This window comes from Marmota monax, unplaced genomic scaffold (assembly GCF_021218885.2).
Source record: "Marmota monax isolate L192 unplaced genomic scaffold, Marmota_monax_Labrador192_F-V1.1 WCK01_AAM20220418_F8-fsc00356, whole genome shotgun sequence".
Lineage (NCBI taxonomy): Eukaryota > Metazoa > Chordata > Mammalia > Rodentia > Sciuridae > Marmota > Marmota monax.
In genome coordinates this window covers 136,347-162,139 of record NW_026694682.1, presented here as the reverse complement: position 1 = coordinate 162,139, position 25,793 = coordinate 136,347, and the positions used below count along the sequence as shown (strand labels likewise).

Sequence of the window (25,793 nt, the reverse complement as noted above, 5' to 3'; positions counted from 1 at the left end):
TGCAAATAGTGATAATTTAAGTTCTTCTTTTCCTATTTTTATGCCTTTAATTTCTTTCGTCTGTCTAATTGCTCTGGCCAGTGTTTCGAGAACTATGTTGAACAGAAGTGGAGAGAGAGGGCATCCCTGTCTTGTTCCAGATTTTAGAGGGAATGCCTTCAGTTTTTCTCCATTCAGAATGATGCTAGCCTGAGGCTTAGCATAGATTGCTTTTACAATATTGAGGTATGTTCCTGTTATCCCTAGTTTTTCTAGAGTTTTGAACATAAAGGGATGCTGTACTTTGTCGAATGCTTTTTCCGCATCTATCGAGATGATCATATGGTTCTTATTTTTAAGTCTATTGATGTGGTGAATAACATTTATTGATTTCCGTATATTGAACCAGCCTTGCATCCCAGGGATGAATCCTACTTGATCATGGTGTACAATTTTTTTGATATGTTTTTGTATCCGATTCGCCAGAATTTTATTGAGGATTTTTGCATCTAGGTTCATTAGAGATATTGGTCTGTAGTTTTCTTTCTTTGAAGTGTCTTTGTCTGGTTTAGGTATCAGGGTGATGTTGGCCTCATAGAATGAGTTTGGAAGTTCTCCCTCCTTTTCTATTTCCTGAAGTAGCTTGAAAAGTATTGGTATTAGTTCTTCTTTAAAGGTTTTGTAAAATTCTGCTGTATACCCATCCGGTCCTGGGATTTTCTTAGTTGGTAGTCTTTTTATGGTTTCTTCTGTTTCTTCAATTGATATTGGTCTGTTTAGGTTTTCTATATCCTCCTGACTCAATCTGGGCAGATCATATGACTTAAGAAATTTATCTATGCCTTCACTATCTTCTAATTTATTGGAGTATAAGGATTCAAAATAGTTTTTGATTATCTTCTATATTTCTGAAGTGTCTGTTGTGATATTGCCTTTTTCATCCCGTATGCTAGTAATTTGAGTTCTCTCTCTTCTTCTCTTCGCTAGCATGGTTAAGGGTCTGTCGATTTTGTTTATTTTTTCAAAGAACCAACTTTTAGTTTGTCAATTTTTTCAATTGTTTCTTTTGTTTCGATTTCATTAATTTCAGCTCTGATTTTAATTATTTCTTGCCTTCTACTTCTTTTGCTGTTGTTTTGCTCTTCTTTTTCAAGGATTTTGAGATGAAGTATGAGATCATTTATTTGTTGGTTTTTTCTTTTTTTAAGGAATGAACTCCAAGCAATGAATTTTCCTCTTAGAACTGCTTTCAATGTGTCCCATAGATTCCGATATGTTGTGTCTGTGTTTTCATTTATCTCTAAGAATTTTTTCATTTCCTCCTTGATGTCTTCTATAACCCATTGATCATTCAGTAACCTATTGTTCATTCTCCAAGTGATGTATGCTTTTTCCTTCCTTCTTTTATCGTTGATTTTCAGTTTCATTCCATTATGATCAGATAAGATGCATGGTATTATCTCTACTCCTTTATATTGTCTAAGAATTGCCCTGTGACATAATATATGATCTATTTTTGAGAAGGATCCATGTGCTGCTGAGAAAAAAGTGTAACTGCTTGATGTTGGGTGGTATACTCTATATATGTCAATTAGGTCTAGGTTATTAATAGTGTTATTGAGTTCTATAGTTTCCTTATTCACCTTTTGTTTGGAAGATCTGTCCAGTGGCGAGAGAGGTGTGTTGAAGTCTCCCATGATAATGGTATGGTGCTCTATTAGACTCTTGAACTTGAGAAGAGTTTGTTTGACGAACATAGCTGCACCATTGTTTGGGGCATAAATATTTATGATTGTTATGTCTTGTTGGTGTATGGTTCCCTTAAGCAGTATGTAGTGTCCCTCTTTATCCCTTTTGATTAACTTTGGCTTGAAATCTATTTTATTTGATATGAGTATGGACACTCCTGCTTGTTTCCGAAGTCCATATGAGTGATATGATTTTTCCCAACCTTTCACCTTCAGCCTATGTATGTCTTTTCCTATCAAATGTGTCTCCTGTAGGCAGCATATTGTTGGGTCTTGTTTTGTGATCCATTCTACTAGCCTGTGTCTCTTAATTGGTGAGTTTAAGCCATTAACATTTAGGGTTATTATTGAGATATGGGTTGTTCTTCCAGCCATATTTGTTTATTTCTGTTACAAAACATGGTTTGTTTTCCTCTTTGATTATTTTCCCCCCCTTTACTGTCCTACCTCCCACTGTTGGTTTTCATTGTTATTTTCCATTTCCTCTTCCTGTAATGCTTTGGCGAGGATGTTTTGAAGAGATGGTTTTCTAGCTGTGAATTCTTTAAACTTTTGTTTATCGTGGAAGGTTTTAATTTCATCTTCCATCCTGAAGCTTAATTTCGCTGGATACACAATTCTTGGTTGGAACCCATTTTCTTTCAGTGTTTGAAATATGTTATTCCAGGATCTTCTAGCTTTCAGAGTCTGTGTTGAAAGATCAGCTGTTATCCTGATTGGCTTACCCCTAAATGTAATCTGCTTCCTTTCTCTTGTAGCTTTTAAAATTCTCTCCTTATTCTGTATGTTGGGCATCTTCATTATAATGTGTCTAGGTGTGGATCTCTTATGATTTTGCACATTCGGCATCCTGTAGGCTTCTAGAATTTGGGATTCTGTCTCATTCTTCAAGTCTGGGAAGTTTTCTCATATTATTTCATTGAATAGACTGCTCATTCCTTTGGTTTGGAGCTCTGTACCTTCCTGTATCCCAATGACTCTTAAGTTTGGTCTCTTAATGTTATCCCATATTTCTTGGATGTTCTGCTCATGGTTTCTTAACAGTCTTGCTGAGCTGTCTATGTTCTTTTCCAGTTGAAATACTTTGTCTTCATTGTCTGATGTTCTATCTTCTAAGTGTTCTACTCTGCTGGTAGTATTCTCCATTGAGTTTTTAAGTTGGTTTATTGCTTCCTGCATTTCTAGGATTTCTGTTTGTTTGTTTTTTATAACCTCTATCTCCCTGTATAGTTGATCCTTTGCTTCCTGGATTTGTTTGCGTAATTCATTGTCGAAGTGATCTTTCATTGTCTGATTTTGCTGTTTAATGTCTTCCTTGATACTCCATATCATCTGAAGCATGTATATCCTGAATTCTTTATCTGACATTCCATCTGCTGCAGCTGTTACCTCTTCTAAAGTTGCGTTGACCTGCATTGCTTGTGGTCCTTTCTTTCCTTGTCTTTTCATACTGCTTGCGTATCTTTCCTGCAGGCGTGGGCGGCGGCTCTGCTCTCTCCTTATTCCAATTGGGGTGTCGTGGCTACCACGCTGGCAGGTCACTGGGCCTGTTCTGGGCGCTGGCGGCGGCTCTGTTCTGCCGCTACTCCAATTGGGGTGACAAGTGTACCACGCCGGCAGGCCACCGGGCCTGATCCGCCGGTCGGTTGCAGGTTTGCTTACCCTGCAGGCGCGGGCGGCGGCTCTACTCTGCCCCTACTCCAAATGGGGTGACGTGTCTGTCGTACCGGCAGGCCACTGGACCTGTCCCGCTGGTCAGTCGCAGATCTGCCCACCTTTCGGGCACAGGTGGAGGCTCTGCTCTGCCCCTACTCCAATTGGGGTGTCGTGACTACCCCGCCTGCAGGACGCTGGGCCTGTTCCTGGCACGGGCGGCGACTCTGCTCTGCCCCTACTCCAATTAGGGTGGTGTGTGTACCACGCCGGCAGGCTCCTGGGCCTGATCCGCCGGTCTGTTGCAGGTCTGCCTACCTTGGAGGCGTCGGCGGCGGATCTGCCCTGCCCCTCCTACCACGCCTGCGGACCCCTGGGCCTGATCTGCAGGTTGGTCACAGGTCTGCTCACCCTGCGGGCACGGGTGGCGGTTCCGCTCCGCCCCCACTCCAATTGGGGTCACGTGACCACCACACCGGCAGGGCCTGATCCGGGCGTGGGAGAAGGATCTGCTCTGCCCCTACTCAAGTTGGTGTGACGTGTGTACCACCCTGGCAGGCCACTGGGCCTGACCCGCCAAGCTGTCACAGGTCTGTTTACCTTGCAAGCGCGAACGGCGGCTCTGCCCTGCCCCTCCTACCACGCCCATGTACCACTGGGTCGCGGGTCTGCCCACCTTGTGGGTGCGGGTGGCAGCTCCGCTCTGCCCCCTCTCCAATTGTGGTCACGCGGTCACCACGCTGGCAAGCAGCTGGGCCTGCTCCGGGTGCTGGCGGCGGCCCGTCTCCTCCCCTCTGGCTCAACGACAAATTGAGGAGACTCGGGTGTCTGTGCCTCACCCCCCCACCAGGAGACCAACTGTTTATGTTGCCACTGGGATTGATGAAGTTCTCTCCTCCGCCGCTTTCTGATGACATCAGATCTCTGCCATGTTGGTATCCTATGCGAATGGCAGCATTTCGTTCCCCTTGCCGGGCAACCAAAGCAACGGGTGAGTCCTGACCGGCCCTCAGCAGGACCCGGACCGAGAAGCAGCTTCTGCGGGCTCCTAGCCCTGGGCCAGGGAAGATCCGGGAGCCAGAACTCGGCCGCTCCGTGCTCGGTCTAAGCTCCTATAAGTGTAGGCTCCAAGAAGCAGTCCCCGCGGGCTCAGTTCCGGGAGCCGGAATTCGGCCGCTTAGTGCTTGGTGTATGCTCTGATAGGAGCAGGGTCCAAGAAGCAGCCTCCGCAGGCTCCACAGCCCTGGGCCAGGGCGGTTCCGGCACGGTTCCGGGAGCCGGAACTCGGCCGCCCCGAGCTCGGTGTTCGCTCCGATAAGATCAGGTTCTAAGAAGCACCCAGGCACTGAACCCTAGCAATCTGTCTGCAAGCCGCAGGCGAATGGCAGCCTGAAATTACCTGTTCTATGGCTGAATGAGCTGCGGTCAGTCGAAAACAGGGATGGTGACGTCAGCTTTCCAACATGGTGGCTGCTGGCCTCCTCTGTGGTCTGACCGGTGTGGAGAACCGAGATGGACCGCTTCCTTCCCCCGTCTCGAACCCAGAATTCAGCCCTGAGTACGGTGCTTGCACGGCTGGCAGAAACTGCAGCGCTGTATTCCTGCGTGGCTATCTCCTCGTTTCCCAGCGCGCGCTGCAGACTCTAGCCGCGGGGCGATTTGCTGAATAAGCAGTGTTACCCTCCTTGCGACAAATCTCTCGCGTTTGAGTCCCCGTAGCCGATCCTCGTGTGATGGAAATCCTTCCTCCAGGTTCCGGAGCACCCCACTATTGCTGGAAATTCCTAACAAGATATCCTTTAGCCGTCCTGACTTGTCATACTCCCACACAGTGAAGCAGCACACGGGGGCAATGCACTCCCCTCGCCGCCATCTTCCTTCTCCTTCATTTAATTCTTCAGCAGTCCTCTGAGAAGATGCTCAGAGTATCCTGGATTTATGAATAAAGAGGGAACAGACACAGATAGTGTCAGTGAACTTCCCAAGGTCACATAGTTGTTTTCAAACAGAAGCAGGCCTATCTGAGAACCCAAATGCCCCCTGGTCACCAGTGTGGTCTCTGCACCTGTCACATTAGCATCTGGGGGCTTATTAGAAATGCAAATTCTCCCTCATCCCATACCTGTTGAACAAGAAACTCTCTGTCCTCCAGGTGATTCTGATCACAGGACACTGGGCCTGCAAGTGGACCAGGTGAAGATCAGCACCTTCTTACCTTCCTGGGAACTTGCTGGTCTGGCCCCACTGATCGGGGCTGACTCCGCTGTCTAGCCTGCTCTGGGAAACAGGCACCTTAGGCATCCATCGTTGCCCCAGGCCTTGAAGTTTCTGTTTTCTGTTTTGTGGTGATCGTGGCCTCACAGTTGGTTTCTCAAGGCTGTGGCCTTTTTGCCCTTGCCCTGTCTCTCACCGATCTGCTTCTTTCTCTGCCTCTACTCTGTAGTTATGAACACAGGGTAATAAATAGTGGAATAGAATAAGCCAAACCTGCCCAAGGATAGGTTCCATTTATACTCAGAGGCCAACATTTAAAAATAAAGAAGTGTCTGGCGAGAAGACAACAGCACAGGGTCTAGGCTACCTCTTGGAGGAGGGGCCCAGTCTGCACCTGCCATTCATGTTGCTCCCTCAGGGTGGGTGACATCACCTACACCTGCTCCTGGCACCGACTTACATCACCTGCTTGATCCCCCTGGATGCTTGTTTGATTCTTGGGCTCAATAGTGTCTCATGCTGTCCCTTCTCTTTTTGTAGACAGGGATCCCAGGACAGAGAGGATGGTGCCTGACTCCAGGCCATGCCGTGAATTGTGGCAAAACTGGGACTGGAGATAAGAAAGAGGTCCTAATCCAGAAGTGGGATTTTTCTCATCGTGGGGTCCTTTGGCTGAGGCCGAGGATCCTTGTGCACTTCTGAGCCTTCACAACTGCCCGAGAAGAAGTTTTCGATCATTTTATGAGCCTGGCCAAAGGAAGGCGCCCTTGGGGTTGTTGGAGATGGTCTCTCGGGTGGGATGATTCATGCACAGGGTCATATTTTTGTATGCAGTTGGTGAGTGAACTCCTTGACGTAAGAGAGAGTTCACAGCACTGTCCCATGTTCTAGGAGATGTTCTAGGCCATCCATGCCTCAGGATCTTGACCTTGGTGACTGTCGAATCAGGTTGCTAAATGCTTACCTCTTTTGGATGAAACCAGAAAGGCCAATCTGGTTCGCAAGTGAAAGTCAGGCCCAAAGAGAGCAAAGAGTAACATTTGGGCCCTGCTCATCTGGCAAGTTGCCCGGAGAATGGAAGGGAAGTCAAATCCTGAAGACACATTTTCAGCAGTCCTGCTTAGGGCCAACTCTGGAGGCAAGAAGCCATGAGTTGGGTCACTTACTGACACCAGGGACTGGAGGGGGAAGCCACTTAAACTCTCTGAAGTGTCGTCCCTTCTATAGATCTAATTGTCCATCCTTCCCTCTGTCCATTCAACCAGTTGTTCCTTTGACAAATATTCCCTTAGCATGTCCTATGTGCCAGCTCCATGCCAGTACGAAGATAAATCCTAGAGATGAATCAATGGTAAGAAATGGTCCTTGTTTTTGAGGAACACATGCTTTGGCAGGGGTTCAGACAGGGACACCAAGAGTTGCAGGGGTACTGTGAAGACTACAAGGGGGGCGCTGGGGGAGGGAGCTGCTGTGGGTGAGACAAGACTTGGAATTTAACACAAGACTGCACCATTTGCTAAGAACTGCAATGCGGGAACAAGAGAAGCAAGGGCATAGCCCCTGAAGGCTGCAAGCTTCGATTCCCTCCGTCCCCTAACATTTTATGGCACCTCCAAACCACAGGCTTTCTTTTATACAGAGACAGAACTGGAGTTTCAGGCTTCCTCTGAGAATTGTACGTAGTCAGCTGGGAGAGGGAATTTCATGACTCTTCAGCGGGGAAGGGACTATGACACACACCAAAGGGGGGGATTGTATAACTTAATAAGGGATCAGGACCTCGGATCAACAAAAGGCTGATCTTACAAAGGAGCCTGGTACGACACCACAGACTCTTGCTGCCTTCCTCTCAAAGGCAGCCCGTGTGTCCTGTGATTGATTTCTTCATGAACGAAAGGTGATCAAAGTAGAGTTGCCACAGGGAAGGTCAGCTGGGCCTCCTGGAAGACTTGGTGAAGCTGTCCAGGAGAGGGCTTTGGCAGGTGGGTGGGAAGTAAGGCTTGAGGCAGGGAAGCAGCAGGAACAAAGGCCAGGAGACTTTTAAGGGATTGAGGGGGCGCAGCAAAGGGCGGTAGGATGGAGCAGCATTGGAGGAGGGGAGAAGCCTGAAAAGGAGCTTGAGGAGTTGGTGGGGAGAGGCTTGAAAACTTTGCTGATGAACATGAACTTTTCAGTGGGGGCTCTGGTAGCTCCAGCTAGCCTCTTGGGTCAAATGGCTGCCAAGGGCTGATCTTGTGTTCCTGGGCTCTGGAGCACCCAGCCTTCTTCCATGCTGTGGGTCCACAGTCTAACTGGGGCACGGATGATGCACCTTCTGTCCTTAGGTGCCCTGTGGGCTCTCTTGTGGAGCTCCTGGCCCAGGCTGAGAGTGTGTCTCCAAGGATGACTCTCCGTTCCAGTTTCACTGTGCTTCTTATCCTTGCATCAGCCCCCCAAGCCCCTTAGTTAAGGGATCCATCCGTCCATTCATCTGCTCATCCATTCATGTGTCCAACACACATCTACTGAACACCCACTCAATCCAGGCTCAGCTCTGTCAACTGGTATTATGGTAGCGGAGAGCCTGATCCTGCCAGCACTGGTAAGAGCTTTCATTTGATGGGAGAGACAGACAATAAACAAATATATAAAACAGTGTCAGGAACTGAAATGCCGGAAAAAATAAGGCAGGTAAGGAAGCAGAATGTGACGGAGGCGGGGATGTTTGCAGAGAGGGCAGTGGGGAGAGGTGACAATGGAATAGAAACCAAATGAGGAGAAAAGTGAAGCCTTCCAACACGTGGGGCAAAGGCCTTCAGTGGAGGTGAGCCTGGGTGTGTTCAGGGAGCAGAGAGAAGGCCAGGGGGACAGGGGCCAAAGTGCGGGAGCAGGTGCAGAGGTGGCAGGAGGTTGGATGTAAGTGTAGAACCCCAGAGTTTCGAGGAGATGGCCCTTGGCTCTGGACTTTCCTGCTCCTCCTTTTAGCACAGGGCTTCCCTTTGCTTACCTATACTTCCGTTCCCAGGTTCAGCACCCACAGATAGTCCTGGGGAAATGGTCTTTTGGGTTTGTCTTAATTCTCTCTCTTTTCCAGCAATGATTAAAATGTACTTTCCTTTTAGGAGTGAAAGGACCTGAAGAGTGGGCTCACAGTGAGGTGTTTATTTAACAGAGGGGTGCTTCAAATTCTTAATTGGGGAGTTTGGGAAGTGATGGGATGGGAACCAACAGTTCTTCATTTTGAAGGCTTGAAGTCCAAGGATTGCCTATTTTAGCTTTAGACCATCAAAATCATCAGATTTGGCTATTTTTCTTTGTGATTTGATCACATATTTCTCTCCATTTTAAGAAATTTTGGCAAAAAGGCATACGACCTAAAATTTACCATCTTAACCATTTTCAGGTGTACATTTTAGTGGCATTAGGTATATTCAGAGTGTGTGCAACCATCACTACCATCCACCTCCAGGACTTTCTTTATCTTGCAAAACCTAAATGCTGCGTACTCCTGGAACACTAATTCTCCTGTCCTCCTCCCCCTGGCCTTTAGCAACCACTGTTCAATTTTCTGTCTTCTTTATGGACAATTATGGTCTGGACAATTCCAAGTGTCCCTCAGGTGGAATCCCACCATATTCGACTTTCGTGAATGGCTTATTGCACTTAGCATAATTTTCCCAGGTTTCATCCACGCTGTAGCACCTGCCAGGATTTCCTTGCTCCTAAGGTTGGATAATACTCCACTGTGTGCACCTGTCAGGTTTTACCTACTCCTCAACGGATCCTTGGTTTATTTCCAAGTTTTGTGAAGAAAGCTGATGTGAACAAGAGTGTACGTATATCTCTTTGAGAATCTGCTTTCAATTATTTTGAGTTTAAAACCTAGAAATGGAATCACAGCATCATAAGTTAGTTCAATTTTTCATTTTTTTTGAGGAACGACTATGCTGTTTCCTACAGCAGCTGTACCATTTCATATTCACACCAACAACATGCAAGGTTTCCAATTTCCCTACATCCTTGCCAGCACTTGTTGTTTTCTGTTTTTTTAAAAAATATGTAAATATGTATTAGTCATGTTTTGGATGGGAGATTGTATCTTACTATAGGTTTTTTTCCATGCTGCGGATCAAACCCAGGACTGTGCCCATGCCAGGGAAGCCCTCTCCCATTTAGCTACTTTACCAGCCCTCAATGTAGTTTTGATTTGCATCCTCCCAGTGACTCGCTCTATTGATTCTTGCTTCATATGTTTTCTAGCTCTTTCATTATGCAATAGATATTTGGGATTATTAAGTCCTTTTGGTGAGTGATCATTATGAAATGACCTCCTTTTTTTTCCTGACAATATTATTTGCTCTGAAGTTGATATTAACATAGATATTCTATCTTTCCTTTAATTAGAATTAACACCATGTATCTTTTTATCCTTTTACTTTGGAACTTTTTAAATATGTAAAGTAAGTTTCAAATCGGGAGGCATATGGTAGCTTTTTAAATCTAATATGACAGCTTCTGCCTTTTAATTGAGATGTTTTTACCACTACATTTAATGTAATTATTTGTGCAGTTGGGTTTAAACCTACTGTCTTGCTATTTGTTTTTATATCACTGCCCTTATTCTTTTTCTGCCTTTTTTGAGGAAAATCCATATTTTTGTTTTTATAAAGTGACTACACACACACACACACACACACACACAGCAAGCAAGGTGATATATGTGTGTATATATTATTATTATTATAATCTGCCTTCAGTAATATTAAAGCACTTGTAAGTTATTGGTTTTCTCCTTATTGTAGATATTTTAGATATTATTTTCATGTCTCTTTGCAAGCCTGGTAATTTTTGACTGGATGCTAGACATTGTGGATTTTACTTTGTTGGGTGCTAGATGTTTTTAGATGTTTTATATGTCTTTAAGATTTTTTCTGGGAAGCAGTTGAACTACTTGGACCATTTAATCTTTTTCAGGTTTTGCTTTTAAATATTGTTTTAGTCTAGGGATTATTTTTTACTATCGAGGAGAAAATAACCGCGCCCCCCCCCCCGCCAAAAAAAAAAACAAAACACAAAACCACATCTCCTGAGGGACACAGTGCATCAAAGCCCACCAGGGACCCTCTTCAAGTAGAGCGACGCCAGGACCCTGATAGTAACTGCTGGTCAGAGACTGGCCAAGATCACATAGTCTGAAGGTGGTGGAGCCCAAACTGATGCCTGACCTTCTGCTGTTAGAGCTAAAGTGCTTTCTGGAACCTCCGTCTCTCTCCCAGGGGTCCTGGGCTTGTTCTGACATTGTGTGGGAATCTCTGCAGCACCCTGTGGGTGCTCTGAATTAGCCGTTCTATCCTTTCAGGAGCTCCTTTCCTGACCTTAGGTAGATTATTCAGGTGTGGGGTTCAATTTGATTTGCATCCTCCCAGTGACTGTCTCTATTGAGCTAGTCTTAGCTGAAGACTTTGAGGGGCACGCTACAGAACGCTTCAGACTGCGCTGTGAAGAATGGCGTTCTGCTCTCCAGGACTCTGCTTTGCAAACATTAGCTGCTGTGCTGTCCTCAGATTCCATCTCCATCTCTTCTACCAGCAGGGATCACTGGGTTCCACCTGGATCTGATGCTGTAGCTTGGGCACTCTTTCCAGGCTGGCAGCTGGGGCAATCATAGGATTCACCTTGCTGGCCACTTTCAAGGATCACTATCTTTCACTGTCCAGTATTCACTGTCTTGAGAACTGCTAGTTCTGACATTTTTTTTTCTTTCTTTTTAACTGATTGCTGGAATCACCTGGGAGCACTTAAAATATCCATAATCCTGGAATCTATATGGTTAACTTGAGACCACCTCTGGAATAGACCTGCATATTACCCAATAGCTGACATGATTCCCTTTTAGCTGAAATGTCAGTGTTTTCAGTGAGTATTTGCATCAGAATTTCTGATTAAAGGAGTCATTCATTTCTTCTTAGAATCATGGTGGAAATATATTTGGAGTACATAGGTTTGCTGGAGGAATCCATGGAAACCAGGTGAGGATCTAGATGAGTCGGTCAGCAACTTGTGGTTCTCCTTCTGTCTTACCACACGACTTTGGAGCTCATTTTTCCTCCAGCCACAAGCTTAATGGCCTGGCGATGGTGCCTGACAGCGGTGAGGGGTGACCTCCTGGCTGCTGGCCAGCCATGCTGTGTGGGCTGACCTGGGCAGCCAGCTTCTTTGAGTCATGGCACCATCGTTACCTGAAGGGAAGTCTTGCACTACTTGAGTGTGAAGAGATTGCTTGAAAAAAATGCCTAACAAATACACTAAGTCTGTACTCGAAGCCTCTTGTCATCTACACGGCGGAGTCTTCATAAATGGAATCTATATTTGCAAAGTATTTCCTTCTTCTTGAAATCCTAGGAGATGAGACACTTCTCCATAAAGACAATTGGAGTACTGTCGAACACTTCAAAGGGTTTGGAGCATTACTGGCATTCTGATGATTATTCTTCTCAGTTTTTTCTATCTTCCTGCCACCTCATTACCCTCTCACTGAAAGTTCTCTGGTTGCATGGTGGCCAGGAGCTGCCTTTTCTCTTTCTTTTTATCTTTTCTTTTCCTTTTTTGGCACTGGGGATTGAACCCAGGGACATTTAATAACTAAGACACATCCCCAGCCTTTTCTATTTTATTTTATTTATTATTTTTTTTGAGACAGAATATCACCGAGTTGCTTAGTGCCTCACTAAGTCGCTAAAGCTGGCTTCCAACTCTCGCTCTTCCTGCCTCAGCCACCCGAGCTGCTGGGATTGCAGGTGTGCACCACCATGCCCAACTCTACTTTCACAATATATCTCTGAAGAGCAATGGTGAGCCTGTGATCAACACATCTTTATTGAGTTCTCAGACCTATGCCAAGTATTGAGGGGAAGCAGAGACACAGAAGACCTGGTTACAAGTCTGAAAGAATTTACTTCTTTTTGTGCAGGTAACACCTAGAGTTGTGAGATAATTTGTGTGAGAATTTTTCTGTAAAACAAAACAGATAATAATCAGTAGTGTTAGACCAGCAGGTGCCACCGGATTCGGAATAGGAGCAGGACAGACCCAGGTGTCTGGTTTGAGAAAGTATTTCCTTTCCAAGTTTGGCCCCGTCCTGCGGAAATCAATCCCATCACACTCAGGCAGCTTCAGAGGGAGGTGGGGCAGAGCTAAAGCCTAGAGTGGACACTATGGAGGGTGAGGAGCGGGGTCAAGCAACTCTAAGGGCAGCCAAAGCCACTGTGCCCTGTTCCAGCAAAGGGCCCAGAGAGTCTCCAAAATTAGCACCATGACATGGATCACATGGTGAGAATTGGACTTCTCATGTCCCTGTATCACATTTTAGCATTTCCTCTGAATGTTTGCTCAGAATCTTTCAGTCCTCACAATAGCCCATGCAAGAGATGGAACATATAGTTTTTTGCCATCTGACAGAAGAGGAAGCTGAGGGTCAGAGAGTTTCAGTGGCTTTTGCATAGGGATATGAACGGAGACAAGAGAACCAGGAGCAGAATGCACAGGTGTTCTGTCTACATATTGAGGAAGAGGGTACAGGACAGACATCTCTGCTGATGTCCTCAGGCTGGGGAAATGAGAGTCCAGCCCAGATCCCCCAGGGATCATGTGACTTGAATCTGTAACTAAAAGAGTAGCCTAATGCCAGTGAGGTGAGGGGTGAGAGGAAACTGTCTCTCTGCATGTCTGCCTGTAAAGGCGACCAGAGAGGGAAGCCAAGTGCTCAGCAACCTTCTTCCAGTCCAAGGAGAGAGAGGATCCTGCTACCTTGGGGCAGGAAGAGGGACAAAGGGGAGGGGGACACACAGGGAAGCCTGCTCTTAAAGCCCGTTAAAGAGGAAGAGCCAGGAGCCAAACATCCAATTAACCTGACATCTCTTTGCAACCCAAATATCTGAGGATATAGAAAGAAAATTTAATACATGGAGGCTTGGGAGAAAAGTGACTAATAGTGGAAAACAGCCCCAGTTTATTTAAAAAATAGGTCAGGTCCAACAAATCCAAGAGACGCCTTCCCAGCAGTTACTGATCCAGGAGACAGAGGAGTGTTGTGTGGGAGCTGAGCCATTTTGATATGAGGTAGGCATTGCTGTTGTACCTCAAAGAGACAGCCAGGGGCTGACAGGAAGTACCGGGGCACAGCACACGGAAGCCCGCTGGGGCTGCCTTCAAACTGAACTCTGGTAGTGACTGTGAGTTAGGAACTGGCCAAGGTCACAAAGCCTGAGAATGGCGGAACCCAGACTGATCCCTGATCTTCTTCCATTAGAGCTAAAGTGCTTTCTGGAATCTTTGGCTGTCTCTCTTCCAGGGGACCTTGGCTGGCCCTGATGCAGTGTGGGAATCTTAGCAGTACCCAGACAGTGCCAGGTGGGCATCCGAGGGCTGCATCTGAGCTCAGGGGGTTGCAAGGGAATGGAAAAGGCTGGGGCCTTCCTCAGCACTGTCAGGACCAGAGTTCATAGGCATCACCCAGGGACCTTGGTGAACCTGCACATTGTAGGGTTCACCCCACTGGTTCTGATCCCATTCATCTGGAGTGGGCCTGAAAGCCACCCCACAATGTTTGATAGAGATTGGATTACAGAAACTGTTCTCAGTCAGAGCCCAGATTGTTTCCCTCGGAACATTAGTTTCTAGCAATGTTGATAGATTTCTTAGTAAAAAAGAGTGCCACAGCCATAAATTTGGTGGCACCAGACACCCTCATTCCTGCTTGGAGATTTCCAATTTATTTTAGCAAATGAAAGGCTTAGAAGTATCACAAAGAAGAAATCTCTTCAGCTTATCTGCACCAATGTACCTGTCCATGGAACACTTTCTTGGAGGGACTATTCTGTGGAGTAGTACAGTGTGGGCAGCGCCAGTTTAGACCAGTGATTCTCAAACTGAGTAGTGTATGGAAGTCCCCTAGGGGGCTTGCTGAGCACAGATTGCTGGGCCCCACTCCAGAGTTTCTGACTTGCAGGTTTCTGATAAAGCCTAGACATTTGCAATCTTTCTTTCTTTCTTTCTTTCTTTCTTTCTTTCTTTCTTTCTTTCTTTCTTTCTTTCTTTCTTTCTTTCTTTCTTTCTTTCTTTCTTTCTTTTAGTTGTAGATGGACACAATATCTTTATTTTATTTATTTATTTTTATGTGCTGAGGATGGAACCCAGTGCCTCATGCATGAGGAGGAAGCGCTCTACCACTGAGCTACAACTCCAGCCCTGACATTTGAATTTCTTACAAACCCCCAAGTATGTTGATGCTGATGGTCCCTGGATCACACTTTGAGAACCACAGCCCCAGGCCCCTTCATGAATCCTGGCTCAGCACTTCCCAAGCAGTGTACTCAGGAGAGCGGGAAGGTGGGGACTGAGAGTGGTGGGTGAGAGCACCTGAGAGAAGGGGCTTCCAGGAAGTGCAGCCTTGAGGGGTCTTGACTCCAAGGTCACAAAACAGTACATGACGATGGGCTCTGTCAAGATACCAGAATTACAGACAGAGACACTGTTAACAGGAAAGACAAATGGATGACAGTAGCTGACACTCAGTGGCAGGCAGCAGTAGCTGCCTTAGCCCCTGTATTTATGGTAGGGACATCTGGAGAGGGTCTGTGCCTAAGAATCCCACTCTAGAGGCATTAGGAGTCCTGAGGATGACTCTTGGTAAATGAGCTGGAGCAAGATGGAGAGCCCCTGCTGGCCAAGTGCAAGAGGGCAGCAGAGATATGCAGGACCAGCTGCACCGGACTTACCCTAGACTCTTGGGGTTCTGCACCCCGGGTAAGAGGCAGTGGGCTAGAGATACTTGATAAAACATGCTGCTTCCACCAGTGGAGGCGGGGCATGGGGGACTTCAAGATGACGTTGTGGGGCCCCTTTCTGTACCCAGATGACAAGAAACACGGGTGAAGGAGAGCAGATAGGAAGGTGGAACTCGAGTCCTCTTTGGCCAAAGGAAGAGGTGAAAACTACTTATTTGTCATGTGATCTTGGGTAGTAGGAGAGGTCCAACGGCCCTATAGAACCCTGCCTGGCGTCACACCATTACAATGTTCTTTGTGTAAAATTCTGGTCTCTACAGACAGACAGATGGTGCTCGTCGAGGTAACTCTTTATGTGAGTGCCAACGACAAGGGCCAAGTTCAGATCACAGCCTCGTGCGTACACGTCGGGGAGTGACAGGGTGCAGTGAGTGTCCAGGGCAATGCTGGTGGAAGGGCTGGCTGCAAGGACAGGGTGGGAGGAGAGAGCGAAGGCAGTTGGGGGGCGGGCAGGTGAGGCCCACCCCTCCTCTGCTCCTCTGCAGTGTCCCAGCTCCTGCCATCCTGTCCTCTCTCTTCCCACCTCGGGGTCTCCAGGCAGGCAGGCCACTGCTGCGGATGAATGGCTTGGGTTAGAAAAAGCTCTCTTGACATTTGGAGAACAGAGCAGGATTTGGCTCCTCTAGTGGAGCCTCTTGTTCTCAGGAAAAAAAATGTTTTACAGCTTGGGCTGGTGCCAGTAGGAGCCATTTATAGCCCAAAGGGCTTGGGTTAGCTTCAGCTGCCTGGCGCAGAAAGTACTGGCCTCTCTGCTCTCTGCATCTCACCTTCCCCCTTTAAAAGAAGCCCCTCCTCTCCACTCTCCTCTTTCTTCTCACCGGGCCCCCACCACTTTCCTACTTTCTTGAAATTTCCATTTCTAGATCTACCTCTGGCTTTTCTTACGCAGGTCTCGGTTTCCCCATCTGCAACCTGGAGCCGACGGTCCGCTCCCTTTTAAACTCAGCCACCTTGGAGAAGTGCCTGTAGGAGCTTAGTTTCATGGAAGCACTTTGCTCTGGGCAGTCGCTGCTTTCCTGGGCCAGCTTTGCCACTCGTTTCCCAGCACAAGGCCTGGCCTCCCGCAGTAACTCAGTTGAGCTCAGCTGGGCTGAACCGAGCTTGCCATAGCACCAGTGTTAAGGGCGCGGGCTTCAGTGTCAAACAGACATTGGTTTACATTCTGGCTCTGTTCCTTGCTAGCTCTGGGCTCTGGAAAATGACTCAAATATCATGGAACTTTAGTTTTCTTGTCTGTAAATTTCAGCACCTCATCGAATTATTATGAAGATTTCGTGAAATGACACTTGGAAAGTGCTTGGCACAGTGGGCCCCGGTCAGCAATAGGCATCTTCAACATCGTCCTTCATCATCTGCTGTCCTTTTCGAGTGGAGGTGGGTTAGGTCAAAAATGCTCTCCTGGGTCCCCGCCCATGTGTGGGAAATCTCGCCCATCCTTCAAGTGCCACCTCCTCAGGAAATGATCTTTGTGGTCTCCAACTTTTGTGCTCCGATGTCCTTTATCTCCGTGTTTTGTGGTGCCCAGGCCTGTTCACCAAAATGGAATGTGTAGACTAGGAGAACACCTAGCTGAAGAGGCCCCTGGAAAATCCACCCCGAAGGCAGGACAAGTGTTGGGACAGTCCTGGTCAGCAAGACACAAAGCCGTCCAGTGGGATGTAATTCTCAGCCAATCACGATCACAGACCTTCGGCAAATGGCAGCCCCCGAGGCTGGGCCCTCAGAGGAGGTGGGGAGAGAGCAGGGCAGGGCCCTTTCCTCGCACTGGGTCCTGGGTGGCTTGGGCAAGACCAGGGTAGAGGTGACCGTGCAGAAACAACTACCAAAACTGGACAGCAGGCGAAGCAGGCAGGACCAGGACTCCAGGGTGGCAAAATGTCCAGAGAGAAGGGGCTTGGGCCCTGGGGGTGTGTTGGGGTGTGTGCCACTGTAGGGAGACAGAGGTGCTGAGCGTGGGAGCGAGTCGGACTGCACATCCCGGTGTGATTCCCAAACCTTTTGCTGACTTCTCAACATACACGAGATAGTCTGAAGTTTGAAGACTTCCTTGGCTGTGAGTCTCTGGTTGTCCAGTGCGGCCCAGGGAGGAACTGGGCCTTCTGATATTGCAGATGAGACCTTGGGCATTGCCCAAACCATTGCCTGTGCTCTTCGAGTCTTCCCAGGGCCCTGGGTAGACAGACAGATAAGCCAAAAGCCAAGTTTTCAGATCCCCTCCAAGGACCTTCATCTGCAGTGGAACCATCTTTTATAGTAGATGTCTGGATTACTACACTGGTTCCTATTTGTCTATATGGTGACCTATAGGGGTCCTGAGCATCTCTTGTTTCTTCCACAGGAACTGCACACTGCCTTTCTGTGGTAGGTGTTCAGTAGACATTTGTAGCTGAATGCTTGGGCCACTTCCCCTTCTTACTCTGGAGAAGACTTCTGGGAGAGGACATACCTAATAGCCCATGCACAGAGGGACAGGTCTCCTCTAGGAGACTGAGCTGGGCTGGCAGCCTTTGGGAACAGAGACTGGCCTGGGACAGTCACCTCTTTGTCTCTGTGGCCTGTGGCTATTGAAGTCCATCTCCCCCAATCCATTCATCCCTTTGCCTGAAAAATACAATGTGTGACACATAATAGATACTTTGTAATTTGGCTGTTGGGGAAGGAGACTATGGAAAAGGGGCTCATGGAATCAGAGTTGAATGATCCCTAAGGGTTGCAGGAGGCCTGGTGACCCTGACCACACACAATGCTTGGACTAGCTAGGAGTTTTTCTCTTTTAATGTATTTAAATGGAGTCAGTATTGGGGCCAGCTTCATGTACACCATTCAAGGTGGCTCTGCACTGCCTTCTGAGCTCACTGTCACCCTGGGTAGATGAGGCTCAGAGGGTCCTGAATGAAGGTCGACTTGGTCCTGGAGCCCTTTCCTGGACAGGGCTTGGATTGCATGCTCTCAGGGGAGGATCAGTCACGGGGCTGGAGGAATGAGGACACCTCCTTCCCACTTTGTTGTTTGTCTCCCTGTCCCCCCGCCTCTCTCCCTGGGTCTCCAGGTGACTCCAAGGTCCTCATAGGACAGTAACTCTGGCTTCTCTCCTAGGCCCATCCTCACTCCCACTCCCCACCTCCCCTTGGAGCCTCTTCCACATGCACACTTTCAGGACCCCATCCCCAGAAATAGTTTCCAAACCAGAGTCCCAGCCTCAGTTTCTCTCCAAAGATCTAGGATAACTTTTGCCTTTTCTTTTTCAATATTATTATTCTTTGCTATTTACAAAGAGTGGTACCATATTAATGGCATCTGTTTCAGAAAATATTAAGCAAGCACAAGAACAAAGAATTAATTGTTCTTAGCCCAACTCTCTGCAATAGTCACTGCCAGTTCTGGTGCCTTCTCTGAATCTGCCCTCTTCGCACACAGGCAGGAACAGGTTTTAGTGGCTAAAACGCAGTCACACAGTCTTTCCTTATTGTGCTTGTCATCTTCAACCAACAATTTACTGCACTCTATCTTTGTGTTATTAGACACTCTACCCATGACATTTTTAATGGCTGCATAACATTCTACTGTGGAATAACACCCTCGATTTAATTAGTCGATTTAATTAGTTTTGTTTTGTGGAGCATCAAAGTTAACTACTTTTTGCCATTATGGACAACACCATCATGAAATTTTTGTAACTACATATATATGATTATTACAGTACTCTAAGATAAATTTTAAAAATGCAATTATGGGTTAAAGGATCTGTGTTTAAAAAAAAATTTTTAGTGACTTCCAAAAAGTCTTGACCTATTTACATTCCCACAGGAAGTGGATGAGGGCAACTGCTTTTTTTTTTTTAAACAAATCTCACAGTTTTTATGGGGACCACTTGCATTTTGTTGTTGTTGTTGTTTTGAATTTACCTGACTGCTGGTGAGGTGTTTTATTTCCTGCATGTTAATTTGCCATTTATATTTATTCTTGCATGAATACAGCACAAGACTCTTTGTCCACATTAAATTGGCGGTATTCCTCTCTTCTTTACGGGGGTGTTAGGAGCTCTCTCCATATAGAGGGTATTAACCTTTGTCACACGTGAGGGTGTACTTCCCAGTTTGTCATTTGCCTTTCGATTTTGTTCCTGGTGTTTATCGACTGGCACTGTGTTAATATCTGCTTGCTAGACATCTTGTCTTATAGGACTCGATGACATTTCAGACTCCACACATCCAAATTGAAACTCATCGTCTCCCCCACCCCCACCTGCTCTTCCCGCTGACCTGCTTATTCTGTTAATGTCACCATTTCCCTACTCACCCAGGCTTGAAATGTGGAAGTCGTCTCTGATTCCAGCTCCCCTCTCTCCCCCACGTTCCATCAGTTGCCAACTCCTGTAGATTCTCTTTCTGCACTTCCCTGGCGGGCAGCCCCTCTACCACCCAGCAGTTCAGATTCTCATTAGGTCTTGACTGGACTTTGAAAATAGCCTCCTAAATGCATCCCTGGTCTCCCTTACCCGAGTCCCTCTCCTCCTTTCTCCTCCTGTCCCCTCCTGCATGCTGCTCTGGTATCCATCTTCCTGAAGTAGGGCTCAAACAGAGAACTCCCTGGGTGAAGAGGCCTTCTGTATTTCATTACAACCTCTTAACCTGGCCTTATTTTTCTTTCAACTGAATGAATCCCCCACTATCGCAGCCAAGCTGCTCCCAACAAGCTCACTGCCTTCCCACCCCTTCACCATTTGCCTAAGCATCCTCTCCTCCCAGAATTCCCCCACACCCTCACCACCTACCCAAGGTCCCCAGGTTACCCTGTGGCCAGCTGTCCCGGGATTTCCTGACTCTCCGAGTTAAAGTAAATTCTTTCTCTTTTTGCACCCTCTGAACAATTTCCTTGAACTTCTTTTTCAGACTACACCTTATTCTAGCTTCTATGGAGTTGTTGCGTGTTTTAGGGTCTAGAAAAAAAAAGAGTCTTTAGAGGTTACAGCTCCCATATGTCTGTTTCTTTCACAGGATCCACCTAGTGTCCTGCTACAGCAGAAGTGCAATAGGTATTTGTGGAATTAAAAGCCACACTCCACATAGCTGAATGCCCTAAGATTGAAAGTCATTACTATTTCCTGCTGACTCGCAGCCTTCTGGGAGACAGTTCATGTATTAGCTCATAGTTAGAAGAAGACAAGTTTTCTCTGCAGAAGGCCAAGATGGGATGGCAGCCTTTGGAACCAGTGATTGGCTGATAGTCATCTCTTTGTCCCCAAGACCTATTGAAGTTGAAGGCCCCCGAATTCGTTTGTCTCTTTGCATTATGCAATGTGTGGCGTGTGGTAGATACTTCATAAGGTGGCTGTTGGGGAAGGAGACTCAGGGATCTCATGGAAAAGGGAAGCTAGGAATTAGGTGAATGACAGCTAAGGGTGCTGGGCCCTATGACCATTGCTGTGGACAATCCTGGACGGGTTAGGAGTTTTTCTCTCCTTAATATATTTAAATGGAGTCAATATTGGGGTCAGCTACATGCATTGAGACTTCTTCGGCTTTAGAGGTGACTCTGCAGCCTGCACAGGAGTGTACAATTGACACAGTCTATTTTTAGCCTCCCGGGGACCGTGACCAGCATCCCAAGCCGAGAGTGGGCACACCTGCTGCATTCTAACGAGGCAGCCCCGCTTGCCTCTCGGCCAGCCCGCCCAGGATCTTGTCGACCTGAAATCCAATGTTGCTAAACTGGGAAGCCTGCTTATTTCCCAGAGGTGGTAGCCTAGATATACCAGGAAATGGGACCATCACCCCCCCCCCCCAGCTCACTCCTCCAGCCCTGGACATGGGACATTCTTGGAGCCAAGTGCACCACATCAAGGAGAAGGGATGGAATCCCTTGGATTTTTTATTTTTTTAATCTGCTGTGTTCTAGGATCCCTCTGTTTCCCTTAAGAATAAGTCTGAGCTGACCCAGTTTATGGAAGAGAAAACTGAGACATAAGTGGGGACATGATTTATGTGATCAGAATAATAGTAATAGTCAAAATAAATAAACACTCCCTACATTCCAGGAAGTGTACAAAGTCTTTATGTCTACAAACTCATCCAAATGGCCTTGACAGTTCTTACAGGCAGGCTTTATTATGATTTGTATTTTACTGAGGAACAAATGGAGTCATAATGGTAACAAATGACTTTCAGGACCACAAGGCCAACAAATAGCAGTCAGTTTTGTAGTGTTGTAACAAAATACCTGAGGCTGGGTGTTTTGTAAAGAAAAGAGGTTTATTTGGTTTACAATTCTGGAGGCTCAAGAGTGCGGCACTAGCTTCTACTGGGCTCTAGTGGGGGCCTCATGGCGGGTGGCATCACAATGGTGGGAGTGTGAGCAAGAGGGAGAGATCACCTAATGAGACAGGAAGCAGAAAAACAGAGAAGGGCCATTCTTGTTCTTTTATAAGGATCCTCTTGAGAATGAAGCAGGGTCCCACTAGAGAGCTAGGTCTGTTCCCTCCAAGGACATCTCCCAATGATCCAATCACCTCTCATGAGGCTCCGCCTCTTTCAGATTCCATTTTCTCTCACATTGCCACACTGGAGATTAAGCCTCCAGACACAGGGACCCTCAAGGGACAAACCACACCCAAACCAGAGCAGCTAGCGAATAACAGAGCTGGGGTCAAGACAGCCTCGGCTTGGGTACCACATTCTCAGGCACCACTCTGTGCTCTGTGGCTGTCTTTCCCTTTATTGAGAGTTTCCTACTCACATCTAAAGGAGATTTTGTTCTCCCCATTTCACAGATATGGAAACTAAGGCCTAGATCAGCTCAGGTCACCTAGCTAGCAAGAGCTGGACCTGGGTTCAGTCCAGGTCATCTGACTTATCAATAGCCTGCCACCTCTCTGTGAGTCACAGCCATCAATCTGACTGCCAGGGAGCTGGAAGAGGTCATCAGCCCTTCAGAATGCCTGCTGAGGAGGATTGGAGAGGGCTCGGGGAGGGGACAGGAAGAGGAGTGAAAGATGCAAGGGCAGGACCTGCTAACACCGGCTCTCCTTCTCTCCTCCTCAGGTGAGCAGTCCCCCCTCCCAGCCCCCACAGCCCGTCGTCCCACCCAAGCCTGTACAATGTGTCCATCATGTGTCCACTCAACCCAGCTGCCCGGGACGGGGCAAGATGTCCAAGCTGCTGAACCCAGAGGAGATGACATCGCGAGATTATTATTTTGACTCCTACGCCCACTTTGGGATCCACGAGGTAAACGTCCTAAGCCAGGGGTGGGGTAGAGGGCAGGTGGGACAAGCTTGGCCCTTCCTTCTTGTCATTGTTCAGGGGCAGCATGACTCTGAACCAACACGAAGTGAATCCTCACAGTGTCTCCAGGTCCTGACCCTCTCGGTCCCATGGGCCCTTCTCGGGGGTCAGGGTCAGGCCGGCAGCAGGCCAGCTGTGCGAGCCAGTGTGTGCTCCACAGCCCGGCAGAGTGCGAGGGGCGTTCAGGGCTTGTTTGATTGAAATTCTGTGCCCGTGTTTCTCCCCAGCCACGATCCCTGGACACCCAGGATGGACTGGATGGTGTTGGTCCTTACAAGGAGCTCAAGTGCTTGCATCCAGAGTGCTGAGGCTGAAAGGGCCTTCTGGAGGTCCTGATGTCCATTCTTTATTTTTTATTTTGGTACTGGGGATTAAACTCAGGGGCCTTCAACCACTGAGCCACATCCCTAGCCCTATTTTGTATTTTTATTTAGAGACAGGGTCTCACTGAGTTGCTTAGTGCCTCGTTTTTGCTGAGGCTGGCTTTGAACTTGCAATCCTCCTATCTCAGCCTCCTGAACTGCTGGGATTACAGGTGTGCATCATTGCTCTGGGCTCTGGTGTCCCTTCTTTAGAGCGATGAACATCTCCAGGGGGAGAGATGTGGGAAGTGTCCTCGACCGTCTGACCCAGGTCTGATACCTGATGATGCTCTGGAATTTCTTAGATCTAAATGCCTATCTTCCACCATAGCAGGGTCAACTTGTTAGCCATGGAACAGAACAGAGCCTCCAAACAAGAGGCTTCTTGGCCACAGGGTGGGCATGATGGTGCCCCTACTCTACACCGCCCGTCATAATCCCTAACACTCTTAAGCTACTGGCAGTAAACAGCTAGCATATATTGAGTGCTTACTAAGCCACAGTCATGGTTCTAAGTACATTAAATGTATCATTTCATTTAATCCCAATAAAAACCTATGAAGGAAATATTTTCATGATCCTCTTATGGTATGAAGAAAACATTGGAAAAGAAACAAAAGTTGGCTTGCTATGCAAATGCATTTTCAAATTAGAGGCTGCTGTAAGCTCTGCCTGTAGCCATTGCAGGAAGGTGTTTAATAAGAAGAGCCAACATTTAAAAACATTCCAGCGCTTACTGCCTGCTGGGTGTTGTTCCAAGCATTTTGTATGATTGGCTCCTTCATTTCTCCAGTTGCCTCTGAGAGGCTGGTATTATTGTTTGCCCCCATTCTACAGATGGCCGAGGACCCTAAGAATCAAATCCGCTCTCATTATCTGATTACAAGGTCACGAGCTAGTGATACAGAGATAGAAATTAAACTTCCGCACTTGGCTCCAGGGACTTCATTCCTGACCACTGTGCCCTACGGCCTCTGTCTCCTTCTGTCTTCATTCCCTTTCTTTGGTAGTAGGGATTGAGCCTAGGGGTGCTTAACCACTGAACCACATCCCAACCCTTTTTATACATTTTTTAAAATTTTTGAGACAGGGTCTCACTAAGTTTCACTCAGTTGCTTAGGGCCTTGCTAAGTTGCTGAGGCTGGCTTTGAACCCTCAATCCTCCTGCCTCAGCCTCCCAGGCCACTGGGATGACAGACGTGTACCACCCTGCCAGGCCTCATTCTTTCTCTCTCTCTGGAAACCGCTCATTTGTTTCTCCTGGACTCATCTGTTTCTGCTGGTTCCTTGGCAGCCCCACATGGAGGTAGAGGGTGCAGGTGGGGCCCCTTAGTTACTTCTGGACTCAGGGCTCAGCCTCATTTACTCCAGGGAGGCTCAGGCTTCGGCTTGTTAGAGCTGCCCTCTACATAAGACCATGAGGCCTGAGCCTGTGGGCCAGGGAATTGGGCCTGGAGCTCACTTCTGAGGGTCCTTGCCCAGGAGGGGATTGAGTGCCGTCTCAGGACAGGTGGGTGGACTGTACTGCTCACCATCGGTGTGGGGCCTGGGGATGTGCCCAGGGCCTTGTTCTAGGCCTGTGAGAAGCTCTGAGAACCTCAAAATCTCCCCCACCCCGCCTCAAGATCCTGTCTCTAATTAAAGGGCATGACTTGTGACAAATGCTAATGAGCCTGTGGCTCTGGGTACCCATTTCAGGGCACATTCCTGTGAAGAAAGACAAGTGCCCCAAACACCTGCCCTTGGGCCAGCCGGAAGTCTCCCTGCTAGAAACCAGCCAACCACGACCTGTACCCCAGCCAGCCTTCTCCTTTCTTCTGCCCCCACCTCTAACTGTCTGCTGCACTTTCCTCTGGATTGGCCTGTCCCCAGCTCTGAATTGCTGGGCCACCTCTGGCACTTGGAACACACTCTTCTGGGCTATTTTTGATCTCTATAATTCCTTTGGGACTTTATGTCCCCAGCTTGGGACCCAGAGCTTGGCCCACTGTCCGATTTGCTAAGATCTGTTGACATGGCTGCTCATCTAGTCACTCGGGGGATGCCTGGTCAGCACGGTGACCCGACACCAGAGGAATATGACTTCCACTTGGGAAGGGTCACCTAGGGCCACCAATTAAAATACCAGGCCAGGTTCCCTCAATTGGGTGAACTGATAGAAAACCCGCCTTGATGAACATGTGTAAACCTAGTGCAGACTGAGCAGGGGACTTAAAGGACCTACAAGTTCCAGAAAACACTGAGTCCTAGAAGAGTCCTTAGCAACCGTCTCATCAGAAGTACTTCTGCACAATTATTTCGCATCCCTCCTCTGCTGTTCTAGGCCATTCTAGAGCCTGGCTGCGAGAGAAGTGCACAGTCCTTTAAAGCAGGGCAGCTTCCTTCCCCCCTGAGGTCTCCTTCCACTGGGTTCAGTCTCGGGATCATCTGGGGGCAAGGACACAAGGATGACTCTTACACTGTGCTTGCAGGCAAGGGCCTCTGGTTTCTTGTTGTCGAGCAGTAGGGGTCTCTACTCAGTTGTTGCCAGGCAGCTTGCAGCGACGCTCTGCCTCCTGGGTCTGGGCAAGTCCTCTGTCTCACCGTGCAGAGCAGGACAGGGGTGGGGTGCAGCAGCCTGCTGATGAACAGCCATCAGTGGATGTTTGAAGCATAGCACACTCAGGTTGGGTTTGATTCCCTGTAAATAGTAACAGGAAGCTCCCAGTGGTGGGCAGGGTGCAGGGGACT

The 25,793-nt window shown here is 47.6% G+C and overlaps 1 protein-coding gene across 1 annotated transcript in view; it reads left to right on the top strand.

The window, feature by feature from the left end:
- Nucleotides 1-25,793, top strand: part of Prmt8 (protein arginine methyltransferase 8) — a 95,778-nt gene that overhangs the window by 20,254 nt on the left and 49,731 nt on the right. Inside the window, exon 2 of the mRNA XM_046423356.2 lies at nucleotides 22,459-22,644. Coding sequence (XP_046279312.1) covers nucleotides 22,459-22,644 — 186 coding nt within the window. The remainder of the gene's footprint in view (nucleotides 1-22,458; nucleotides 22,645-25,793) is intronic.